The sequence below is a fragment of the Hipposideros armiger genome, unplaced genomic scaffold, assembly GCF_001890085.2.
Source record: "Hipposideros armiger isolate ML-2016 unplaced genomic scaffold, ASM189008v1 scaffold_21, whole genome shotgun sequence".
NCBI lineage: Eukaryota > Metazoa > Chordata > Mammalia > Chiroptera > Hipposideridae > Hipposideros > Hipposideros armiger.
In genome coordinates this window covers 4,471,968-4,484,562 of record NW_017731371.1, presented here as the reverse complement: position 1 = coordinate 4,484,562, position 12,595 = coordinate 4,471,968, and the positions used below count along the sequence as shown (strand labels likewise).

Here is a 12,595-nt window from a genome sequence, read left to right as displayed (position 1 = left end):
ACCAACACGGGCCAGTGAAGCAACGTCCTCCACAACTAGACTGAAGAACAAAAGGACAGCAACTTGTCTGTTCCCCTTTCCCTGATTCCCCAGCGCTGTTCCCCTCCCCCAATTCCCCAACAGAATCTTAAAAAAAAAAAAGAATATCGCCTTCCCTTCACAGCCAACATTCTGGTCAAGTGATCTAAGCTCATGATCTCTTTCTTGCCATTCCTTCCTCAGTTACTGTCCGTGGCTTCAACCCCATGGCCTCCACTAGCATTAGGCACTCCTCAGTCAATGATAATCTCCCAGGCACCAGTTAATGGGTACTTTTCAGGACTTATCAAATCAAGACTATGCCAGCATTCCTTAGTAAATCTCCTTGTTCCATGACTGGCCTCTCCCTACCTCTCTGGCTATTATTATCATCCCCATTGTGGGGTTTCTTTCCTCTACCTAGTCCTCACACTCGTATGTGAATGTTTCCCATGTCTCTGACTTTGCTCCTCTTCTCTTCTCTCTCTACCCCCAAATATCGCCCATGCTTCTAACTCTGTCTCTCCAATCCAAATCTCCCTTCAGAGTGCCAGAGAAGTACTCCAAATTGCCAGCTGACATCTCCACCCGGAAGTCCAACAAATGCCATGAATTCTGAGTAGGGTCCTCCAAACATGTTCCTTCCCTATCAAACCATGTCTGTTAAGGGCAACACTAAAAAAAAACAAAACAAAAAAGAGCAACACTATCTCCCCAGGCACCCATGCACAGTCTCCCTAACCTCCCATGCTCAGCATCTCTGACATCTACCTTCTGTCATTTCCCGCTGCCTACCTCAGTTCAGGAGTCGCCTCATTACCCAACTGTCCTTACTAGTGTTTTTACCTCTACTCTCTTGTCCCCTCCACAGGATGGCCAGACTGATCATATCACTCTTCTGCCTAAAATTCTTGAGGCTCATTACCTAAAAGCCTCCCCCACCATATATTATTTCTGCATACATATTGACATATATACGGCTCAAGTTCAATGTCCTATTTGCCATTCAGGACAACACCCTCTCCTAACGTTGTCCTTTTGACGTCAACTCCTACTTAGCTCCCAACACTCAACTCAGTTATCACTGCCTCCCCAACCCATGGGATGTCTTTCAAAACTTCACAAGGCTCCTAGTCTGCCTTTGGTGGTAGCCTCTCTCTCCATAGCGCTATGTGGATACTGCTATCATAGCACTTGTTACACTGTATTAGTGTATCGCATTTATAGTATCACAATGCTGTAGTGTTTGTTTTCTGTCTTCCACACTAGGCTTAACAAACTTGATAACATTCCATCTCTCTATTCCCAGCACCTGGTTCCCGGCCTGGCACATAGTACCTGTTCCACAATGTATGCTTAAAAAAAAATTAAAAGAATATTTCTGTCATGACTGTTAAAGATTTATTTAGATTTTAATTTCTTTTAAACTTATTATTAAAGTGTGGAGTAAAGTAGGAAAGTAACTTTCCAAGAAGAAAAGATAAAAGAGGTCTCTTTCAGTAATTCATCTTCACCCATTCCTAAATAGCAAATGAAGCCCTCAGTTAGTATTTCAAACAGTGGCTTCAATTACTACACTCTCCTGACAAATTCAAAATTACCACCCTAGGGGCTATGAATTATCAATGTGAAAAACACACACCATGTCCAAAAATACACCCAAATGGACCTGAAAATTAACTGTCCTATGTAAGACTTCAAGTCCCGAAAATAGGTGACAATACTGTGTGCTTGCTTCAGGCTGGTAAACCATACTCACGCCAGCAGAACAGCACTGGCGTAAGGATTAAACGAGGCGACACATGTAAAAACCCTATGACAAGCTAGAAGACAGAGCCAGGATCTATTTGAGCTCTGCCATTTATCTGTTAAGTAATCCTATGCAAAATACTTAACTACTCTGAGCCTCAAGTTTCCTCACTCATGAAACAGGTTATCATAAGGCTTAAAAGACAGTGTCTATAAAGCATCTAGCATTGTGCATGGCAAGCAAAATAAGCACAAAATAAATGTTATTGGCTCTTTTTGTCTGGTATCTTGCACAAGTATGTTAATCTCTCTAGGTCTCAGTTTCTGTTATCTACAAAATGAGTTGGTTAGATCAGGTGATCTAAGACTCCTTCTAGCAGTAAAAATGCTGTAATTCTATGATCAATAAATCCAAATGCAGTGAAGGCAAAAAATTAAATTTTAAAGACCCAAGTAAATAAATCAGCTAAGGAAAACCTCACTTATGTAGGCTGACAATAAAATATCAGCAGAAACCTAAGATTATGACCTGAAGTTCGATCTTTTTACTCCTTTATGCAAGCAACAAAGGAATGACAATAAAAATGATCAAGAAGCCAAAAGAACCTTCAGAAATTAAAATTCAATTCCTCCAAACAGGAAATGGACACTCATCTGCTGCTGGTGTCATCAAAAGTTGGCAAAATTGTAATTACTTTATCCAGTGGTTAACATTTAACCCTGTAAATTAGTTAACATTTAGCCATTAAGGTAACCAGAGGGGAAAAAAACCTGATATTGTCAGTAGTAAAGAGGATAATCATGGTCCTCTTCCACCTGAGAAACTGGGTAGGTACACTCCTAGGTCATAGGAAACTCAGTGCTCAGTAAAGATTATCAGTGAATCTTCAAAATGTTAAATGATGGTATAGCACATTTACTGACGTAAAGACGTTCACAAAATAATGTTGCATAAAAAAGGTTACACATCAATGCTTACCATGAACCCATTTTTTGTTAATATGGATATGGAAAGAAAAACTTCAGAACTCGTATTTCTGAGGGCTGGAACTAAGGGCGATTTTTATTTTCTTCTTAGTTTTTATGTCTTTTCTAGTTTTCCATAATGAACATATAACTTTTGTGTAACAACAAAGTTAATTTTCAAAAATTCATCAACTGTATCAGGCAAACCCAATCCCATAATCACAGAGGTACTCTGAAAGTAAAAAGAGTAAAATCTCGGGCCGGCCGAGTGGAGCGTTGGATTAAGAGCTGGCTTGGGATGCCAGCTCTGAGGAGCAGGGCCCCAGTTTGGATCCCACATGGGGGCCAGTGACGCTGCCCTCTACAGCTAAGATGGTGAACGGCAGCTCGACCTGGAGCTGAGATGCCATGAGTTGCTGGCAACGGCGTAGGCGGCCAGCAGCCAGTGTGAGCTGCCAAGAGACGCCATCCAAAGGCCGGCGACCAATCTGCCTCACCCGGGAAGAGCACAGTGATGGTACCAACATGGGCCAGTGAAGCGACATCCTCCACAACTAGACTGAAGAACAAGACGACAGCAACTTGTCTGTTCCCCTCCCCTGGTTCCCCAATAAAATCTTTAAAAAAAAGTAAAATCTCTGAAGAGGAAACTTCCTTGGATCCTCAAATTGGTAACTTCAGTTACACTGGGTTCCATCACTCAGCTGACACCTAAGGCTCATTCTCACTGTGTGTGCAGGAAATAGACCTACACCAACAATATCGAAGTCTGAAGACCTCTAACTCAGAGGTACCAAAGGTGCGGTCATCTGGACAAATGAAAGAACAAACATAACAGACTGTGTGGAGAAAAAGGACTCCACAGTATATTTTTATAGTGCTTTATCTTTCATTTTGTACCTTTGCTTCCTTGAATCTGGGTACACATAAAGATTACCTAGTCTAATCCCCTTGGTTAAATAAACAACTCCAAAAGATATCTTGCTCTACCAAACATCCTTTGAAAGCATGGGAAGGAAGTGTCACACCGTTTAATTACTTAGGACCTGCTCCTTAGTCTCTGACACCAATTCTAGGGGTTTCATTCTTCCAGTTCTTCCCTTGAAGATTAAAGTATATTTAACATGAAGTTTCAGAGCTTTTATATTAAAGACAGGGCGTAACTGTCAACTTGCTTCTACCAGAACAAAATCAGGACACTAAAAAGTGAAAGACAAAGCAGTAACATGAGATAAAGTTTTTTGTTTTTCAATTAATCATCTTACATACAAAGAAAACTCCCTAAAGCAGATTAAGCCTTTATTATTTTAGGTTTGAAAACTGAAAAATATGAATGTTAAAACAAACCTGCAGATGTTGTTTAGCCTTGTGTATTTAATTTCATTCTATGACCAAACTATGTAGACAGCCAACACAGTAAATATATACTAAGTCCAAATATACAGTAAATTCCTACCCCCTTCTTCACTAAGAAATAGAAAAGAAAATGAGTTTATCATAATTACATTCAGCATGCTTTCTAATGTCTTCAAATTGCTAATCTGGATAAAATTCATCCACTATTATGAGACAAGTAAATGACAGGCAAGAAAAAGGTCTAAGTTTTTTCATTCTTCCTGAGGTTCAGAAAACTATTGCTTATTCCTTATCCCAATTATACAGATGAGGAAATGAAGGCTCAGAGAGGTAAGTGCCTGTCCCAAGTCACCAAAAGTAGGAAACTGCAACTTCAGATAATGCTTTTGCTTGATACTACCCTATCTCAGGCTATTGTGATACATATTATCCCAATTATACCTATTAGTAGCACATTAGCATCTGTATGCATTTTTAAAAATGAAAACACACAAATCCAAATTGCCCATTAGAAGTTTACTTACTAATGTATTGACAAACCAAAATCAAAGGAATGCCATTTTCCCCAAAGGAATACAGTATGTAGGCTTGATCCCTCAACCTCAAACCCATCCTCCTCAAAGCAAGGATGCTTGTGGACGGAGGTGGGAAGTCTACAAATCTTCAGGTCCATACATACCATGAAAAAACACAATCAACATTAAACTTTATTCTGTTTGGAGGAAAAAAAAGAAACTTATTTTTTTAAATAATTATATTTTATATATTTTATAAAGAAGCACCAATTGTTTTTCAAAGGTTATGATATTCTGCTTTAAATAACAAGATTTTTGTACAATATCTCAAATATTGGCTTTAAGAACTGACATCTATTAAGACAAACTGTTTCTTGAGACATTCTTTATAAAAAAAATTTTCTTAAGTGAAGGGACAGTAAATTGGCTTGCTCAGCATCTCAAACAATCCTATAACATTCATTATATTAAATACGTACCAGTGAACCCCTATTACCATTTTAACTAATTCATTCATAAGAGAAACTTAAGAGTTAATTTTGCAGTTTTTTAAGCTTTAATGTTTATCATAAACCAAGTGAGGGGAAAAAAAAGACAACTTCAAGAATCTGATGAGTCAAGTTAACATAATAAGCAGTAAATTTAAAACAAAAATCCACAATCTCTTATATGCACTTTCAGAGTTCTAAAACTTAAAATTTCCATTAATTGATAAGGTGAGAAAACCACCTAAATAGATGTGAGTCTATTTTTATTTACCTTTCTCCCCTTCCTGTGACTATTAATATCTTTCCCTGCAGAAATATGTTTCACAATGAAGTGCTATCCCAGGCCCCACTCGGGTGTTGTCTACAGTATGTGTACATATTACCTTCTTAAAACTGAAATTATTTTTACTTCCAAAACACATCTGGCTGTAAGGGTTTTACATAAAAGATTATGGACCTGTATCACTGAAGGAAAAAGAAATGTATGCATCTACAAAATTAGTTACTGAAAGACTGATCAACACACTTAATTTTTTCTTATATCTACTTTTCCTGCATATTTTTAATACTGAAATTCAGAAATAAGTCAATCTTTCTTTATTTTTTGTTTAAAGTGTTGACTGATGGCATTCATCATTCTTCTTTTAGGAAATTGTTCCCTCAAAAAACTTCCAATGAAGTATATAATTAGACTCGAACTGAATTGGAGTAGCTGGATCTTAGATCTGGGATCTGTTATTTTCTTGTGGACCCAGAGACCGCCTTCATGGAAGCTGTTGTCAAATTCTCTCCAGTAGGACCAAGTGTCCCCATGAATTCTTCTGTTTGAGGTATGTTGTGTGCTGAGGAACCAAAAAGAGACTAAGTGGTTTTGGAATCTTTTTCTCTAAAGACTGTTTCCTTAATCTAAATCTACCTAAATGACAGGCTAATTACAAAAACGCTGGCTCCTACTAAGTCAAATACGGATGATTATTTTCAAGCAAAAAAAAAAACCAAACAAGACCTAAATGGACCCAAACAGACAATAAGACATTTTCTTTTCATCTTATAAATTATACTTCAAATATTGCTAAAAAATTAACTGATTTCCTAGGTGATGGCTTACTACACACTGGCATTAGCCTCCCCACTAGACCCTAATAAAATAGCAGTAAAGTATACAACATAAAATAAATCCATAGCACCAAAGTAAACAGGAGAAGGGATCATTAGCAGGCATTTCAACAAATTTCTGGAAGTATAGATAAAAGTACATTTCACATAACATGCACACAGGGAGGGACTACAGAGACAGTAAGGCAGACTTAAAATAGGATTAACTCATAGAACAGCTTTGCACATGGCCCTCCTCAGTACCCCTCAGCTTAATTGTAGGCTCCCCAACAAGATGGTCAACAACACACCCCATTCATATATAGAGAGATCCTAATTTGTTCTCCTGTACAGAAAAGTCAGGGGGAGCTACCTGAACAATAATAGCAGTAACACTCAACCAGTCCTTTCTTTATAAATGTGGACAACCAAGGATCAAAATCAGTGGCAAGAAAAAAAACCATGCCTAACCAAAAGAATAAGTGACCAGGAAAAGGGGAAACGAATCCAATTAACAGAAGAGAAATTTAAAAAGAAAACCCTAACTATTATCCTCAGACAGATTAAAGAAAACAATGTATCCTGGAAGTAGGAATAAGCTGAATAAAAGAAATATCTGCAGAAAAAGATTTCTTAGCATTAAAAATATGATTTCTGCCTTTAAAATATCACTATTGCGATGAAGAAAAAGAGTCAAAGTAGTTTCCCAGAATGTTAAAAAATATATATATATGAGAAAACAAAACCACACATTCCAACTAGAGAGAACAAAGAAAATGGAGTAAAGTATGGAATAAAGTCAGTTTTCCAAAGCTAAAGAAAGACAGAAAGCCTTTAAGTGGAAAGGACCCACATATAACAGCTAGGATGCATGACAGAAGATCTATACCTAGACATATCCCCATGCAATTTCAGAAAACCAGATAATTTCAGAAGATTCTAGAGAGGAAAAACAAAAGCAATTACCAAAACAAAATAACTGTGACTGGCATTAAATAGACATTAACAATACTGGATGCTAAAAGACAATGAAGCAATATAATTTCCAAATTCTGAGGGAATATTTTAAACCAGTATTCTATACCTAGCCCAACTATCAATCAAGCATGAAACAAAGTTATTTTCAAACATACAGGAGGCCAGAAAGTTTACCTCCTGCCACCTTTTCTGAATAAATTACTTAAGGTAATTTATGAGGTAAAAAATCAAGGAAAGGAAAATATGTGACCAAGGAGTAAATTCTTAGGATGTCTGCTGCATGTCTTAAAGTGCAGAGAGTTTCAGGGAAGAAAGTAGACTTATGTAATAGATATGATCATGTATCTTTAAAGGGTTTAAAAGATATGCTGAAGGCAAATATTTCTTTAATCAACAGTAACAAAAATGAAAGGCTATTTAGGGACAAAATTGTTTAAGGAAGGTCAAGAGTTGAAATATTAAACAAAGTAAAATGGGGCATGTTTTGAGCAATTGATAACATGTTAGAAAAAATATATTGGGTTGTTGGAAAAGTCATGACGCATTTTTGCAAAGAAAAACATAGAAAAAATACATCATGACTTTTCCGACAACCCAATATATACAGTAGCCCACTCCCACCATTTTGCTTTCCAAGGTTTCAGTCACCCGCAGTCAACCACGGTCCAAAAATATTACGTGGAAAATTCCAGAAGTCAACAATTAAGTTTTAAATTGCAAGCTATTCTGAGTAAATATGATGAAATCTCACGCAGTCCCACTCCATCCCACCTGGGATGTAAATAAATCATCCCTTTGTCCAGCGTATCCATGCTGTACTCATTATCTACCTGTTAGTCAATTAGCAGCCCTCTCGGTTATCAGACCGACTGTCAAAGTATTACAGTACATGTGTTCATGTAACCCTTATATACTTAATAATGTACCACAATGCAAGAATAGTAATGCTGGCAAATCAGATATACCAAAGGGAAGCCATGAAGTACTTTCCCTTAATTGAAAAGGTGAAAGTTCTCAATAAGAAAAAAAATCTTATTTTGAGGTTAAGATCTCGAGTAAGAATGACTCTTTTTTTCTGTGAAATTGTGAAGGAAAAAGAAATTTGTGTTAGTTTTGATGCCAAACCTCAAACTGCAAAAGTTACAGCCACGGTACATAATAAATTGAGATGGAAAAGCCATTAAATTTGTGTGTGGAGGATAGAAAGCGTTCTGATTAATGGCGATATGTTGCACCAGAATGCACTGGAGCCTATATAAAGACCTTAGCAAGGGATACCTTGTAACAAGTGACCACATTCACATAACTTTGTAATTGTTATTAGTTTCAGGTGTACAAAACACCATGACTAGACATTTACACCCCTCACAAAGTGACAACTCCAAAGTCTACCACCCATCCGACACCGTACATAGCTATTAAAAAAATACCACTGATTATATTCCCTATGCTGTACTTCACATCCCGTGACTATATACAAGAATTTTTTAATTACAGTTGACATTCAAAACGTAACTTTCATTACAGTATATTGTTAGAACTGTTCTATTTTATTATTAGCTGTTGTTGGTAATCTCTTACTGTGTCTAGTTTATAAATTAAACTTTACTTAAGTATGTATATATAGGAAAAAGCACAGTATATAGCGTTGGCACTATCCACAGTTTCAAACATCTCCTGTGGGGTTTTGGAACATATCCCCCTTGGATAATGGGGGAGGGGGGGCCTACATGTAATCTCAAAACACTACTTGACATCTCAGGGATTATTTTCAATTGTCAACCCCTCAGATAGGTCCTCCTTGACCACACTATCCCTTCACCTGCTTTATTTTTATTCCCCTAGCATCTGTTATTACCAACATTAAATCACATACATTATTTCATTGATGCTAATACACACATTCTTCATAATTAATCCTATTTAAACCAGCATGCATTTTACAATCCATACACAGCACTTTACAACTACAGTCAGCCACGTAGTAGTCTTGTTACTGGGTGAAAAATCTTCTGTGGATCCCTTCTGGAAAAATTATAGAAGCACCAGCATTAACATGTCTCAGATTAGATGAAATGCAATATTTATTTGCTTGGTGGGTATCTTCCCTACTGCCCTCTCAGAAACACAAGAGCAGTAACATATTTTCTTTTTTAATCTCTGTATCCTCCTTACATAGAACAGTGACTGGCACATAACATACTTAATCAGTGTCACATTTTAACATCTCTGAAACTTGGATGGATCCAACAAGATGGGACCTACATAATGGGCCCTGATTTTTCATTTCTTTTTAGTGGTACACATAACAATGATAAGTCATACAAGCAACAGCATCTAAAATTTGAAGCAATTCAGTAATAAAAAATTTGGAAGACGGAAACAGTAGTGTGAGTGAATAGACCTATTTCAAACATGACTCCAGGAAACAGACATATAAGCTTATTGTTATTTTTGAATTATGGAACTAAATACTTAGAGACTTTTCGTTTTCCACTATAAACCAGTCTATATTTTTTACATATTTTATTTTTATCAAGTACACATACGTTTTTATGAACCGTTTTACAAGTATTTAATAAGAGGGGGGAAGTAAAGATTCACACATACAAAATCAGAGACTGAGATGGACATTCACACAGATACAAAAATATCCAGGGTCTAACAAAGAGTTAAAGTCAAAATCGATTTTCATTTGGCAAAATTTCAACTGGCAACGGGGATGGAGACCGTGAATTCTGGACTCAGATTTAGCAAACAAATCTCTAAAGTGTGACATCAACACTAAGCTGCCTAATGATGACAAGTATGCCATGCTGCTCATCAGAAATTTAAGGTAGGATCAGCAAAGGTTTACAAGTTTACCCTTGTGCGCACTGGAATGAAAACTCCGAGCCCCTTAGGTGGAATAATTACAAGCTCTCCCTTGCCACAACACTCAACATTTACACAACACCCTTTCACCTGCCCTGGCCTGTCGGCACAATGACAGACGCGGCGACTCAACATGGTCTTTCCATTACCCGTAAGGCCATTATTATGGGAGTTCAAAAGCTGGGGGAGGGACTGCTGCAGTAGGGGTAGGAGGTTCACGGATCGGAGAACGGTGGCCATGACATGCAAAAACCAGCTTGCGAGTCCGGTGCATAGAAGCACCCAAGGGCCCCCGCCTGTCTCCGCAGAAAAGACACCTTCCCTTAGGGAAACCCAACTTGCCCAGGGCGGGCAGTGGCGCGCAGTTCAGACCCCGCCCCTCCCTCCTCTCCCAAGGCAGGCGCAGAACGAACGCAAAATGTCACAGGGCCAAGATGAAGCGCGCCAAAGCGAGATCCACCCCCCGAGAGATTGGGACGCTTAAGGCAGGTCCCTCCCCTTCCTCCCTCCGCCCAGCACAGAGCTCATTCATTCATTCTTGAGGCGGACAGCAAGTCCTCCATGGATGGCCATCCCCGCACCGCAAACCCAGACTAGACGCTTTGTCTAGAGCTCGACCGGAAACCCGGGCGCGCTTTTGAGCGCGCGCCCGGGCGCCACCTCCCCGCACCTGGGGTCCGCAGGGCCTCCGCCCCGGATAACCCTTCTGTATCTCGGGGTCCGAGGCCCGAAGCCGGACACTCCTACAGCCCCAGGCGCGCGCACATCGCCCGGTCTTGCCAGGATCAGGAAATGCGCATCCAAGTCCCACCATCCGTACAACTCAAGCCTCCTCCATAACCCCTGCGCCCACTAAGAAACACGAGATTCTTTCTCCTTTCCGGAGAACGAGACCCTGCCCCTTCCGAAGGGCGTGGGGCACGCTGGCCCTCGCCATCGGTCTCTGGGATCTCCAGGCCGCCGCGGGCTGTGCCCCCAACCCCTCCGGCGCGCTAACGCGGTGGCCAAACGAGTACTCACTTGAGAAGCAGCTGGTCGTGCTCGGCCTTGAACTTGCCCAGCTCTATCTGCAGCTTGGCGCGCTCGCGGGCCGTATCGTCTAGCGCGCGGCGCGCGTCTGCCAGCTCGGTCTCGTAGAGCGCCTTGAGGCCGGTGAGCTCCCGGCCACGCACCTCCTCACGCTCCGTCACCTGCAGCTGCAGCGCGCTGTTCTCCGTCTCCAAGCTGCGCACCTTGTCGATGTACACCGCCAGCCGATCGTTGAGCTCGCGCAGCTCCTCCTTCTCCTGCAGCCGCGACAGCCGCGTGGGGCTCAGCGGCGTGGAGGGGGCGCCGGCGCGGCTGCCGGTCCGCGGCGGCACGGGGGTCGCTGTCGCCATGGCGGGCGGTGGGACGATCGGCGGGGAGAGCGGAGGGGGGGAGGCCGCGGGCAGCACAGGGACACGGAGCAGGCTGAAGGGAGCGAAGGCGGGACCGAAGGCACGAGCTGGCGATCTGCGATCACGTAGAGGCCGGCGTGGGGAGAAGCACCTGGGATGGCGGGAGCCGGGTTACAGCACAAAGGGCAAAGGGCCGTAGGATTACGAATCAATCGTAAAATGCCCTTCGTAAGAAAACGCGCACACACACACACACACACACACACTAGGGAAGATACGGGGAGAGGGTGACCGGGAGGGCCGAGCAGAGTCCGCGCCGCCGCCGATTATCCCGCCTGCAGCACTTTGTTTCCTTTCTGGCGGGGCAGAGGGGCGGGGTGTGGGCGAGCGGCGGGAGGCGGAGGTGGCGCGAGCCCGAGCGCCGCACTACCCAACATGGCGGGCGCGCGCCGGCGCCCCACGTGACCTCCGTTGGCCAATGGGGAGCCGGCAGGGGCTCCTGCGGCTCGGGGGCCGGGCCTGTAAATTCAAAATCGGGCCCTTGGGCAACCGTCCGTTCGGCGCGCGGGGCTGGGTGTGCCGGAGGTAGGACTGAGGGCGACGGGGCGGGGCCCGCCAGGAACTGCTCGCGGAGGGCTGCGCGGAGCCCAGCGCCGGCGGGGCCCTCCCACCTCCCCTCGGGGACCCCTGGAGGGGCCGGGCCAGCGGGTGGCGGGAAGAAGCCGGCAGCCTGGAGGTTTCCGGGGCGGGTCAGCGCCGCCGCCCACACTCGGCCGTTCAGGGAAATTCAAATCTAAACGTCCTTAACAGCCACACACAGAACTCGAAGAGGCCACGGCGACCGCGGGCGCTGTAACCTTATCTCCGCCCAGCGGAGAGGGCTCGGAAAGCGGCCCGGAGGCCCCGTGCTGTGGGGTTACGTAATGGGCGCCGGTGTCGGAGACGCAAAACCCACTGCGTGCTGGTTCCAAATGCAAGCCTTTATTTTTCCCTCAGATGAAAACGGTGTATCAAAACACCGCCTCCTCGTTAAATTGATGTATACGCTTGTCTTGAAGCCGACAGATAAAGACCACAAAAAGCCCAGAAGTCCTTACTTTAAATCATTTGCTACCAGTGCTGATGGGCGGCCCTCAATCCGTTTATTTCTTAACAATTTAGGGGTTTATAAAATCAA

The 12,595-nt window shown here is 42.4% G+C and overlaps 1 protein-coding gene across 1 annotated transcript in view; it reads right to left on the bottom strand.

Annotated features, from left to right (window-relative positions):
* The window catches only part of LMNB1 (lamin B1), a 52,209-nt gene extending 40,623 nt beyond the window's left edge, over window positions 1–11,586 (bottom strand). Inside the window, exon 1 of the mRNA XM_019635277.1 lies at window positions 11,060–11,586. Coding sequence (XP_019490822.1) covers window positions 11,060–11,418 — 359 coding nt within the window. The 5' untranslated portion in view covers window positions 11,419–11,586. The remainder of the gene's footprint in view (window positions 1–11,059) is intronic.
* Window positions 11,587–12,595: the final 1,009 nt, after the last annotated feature.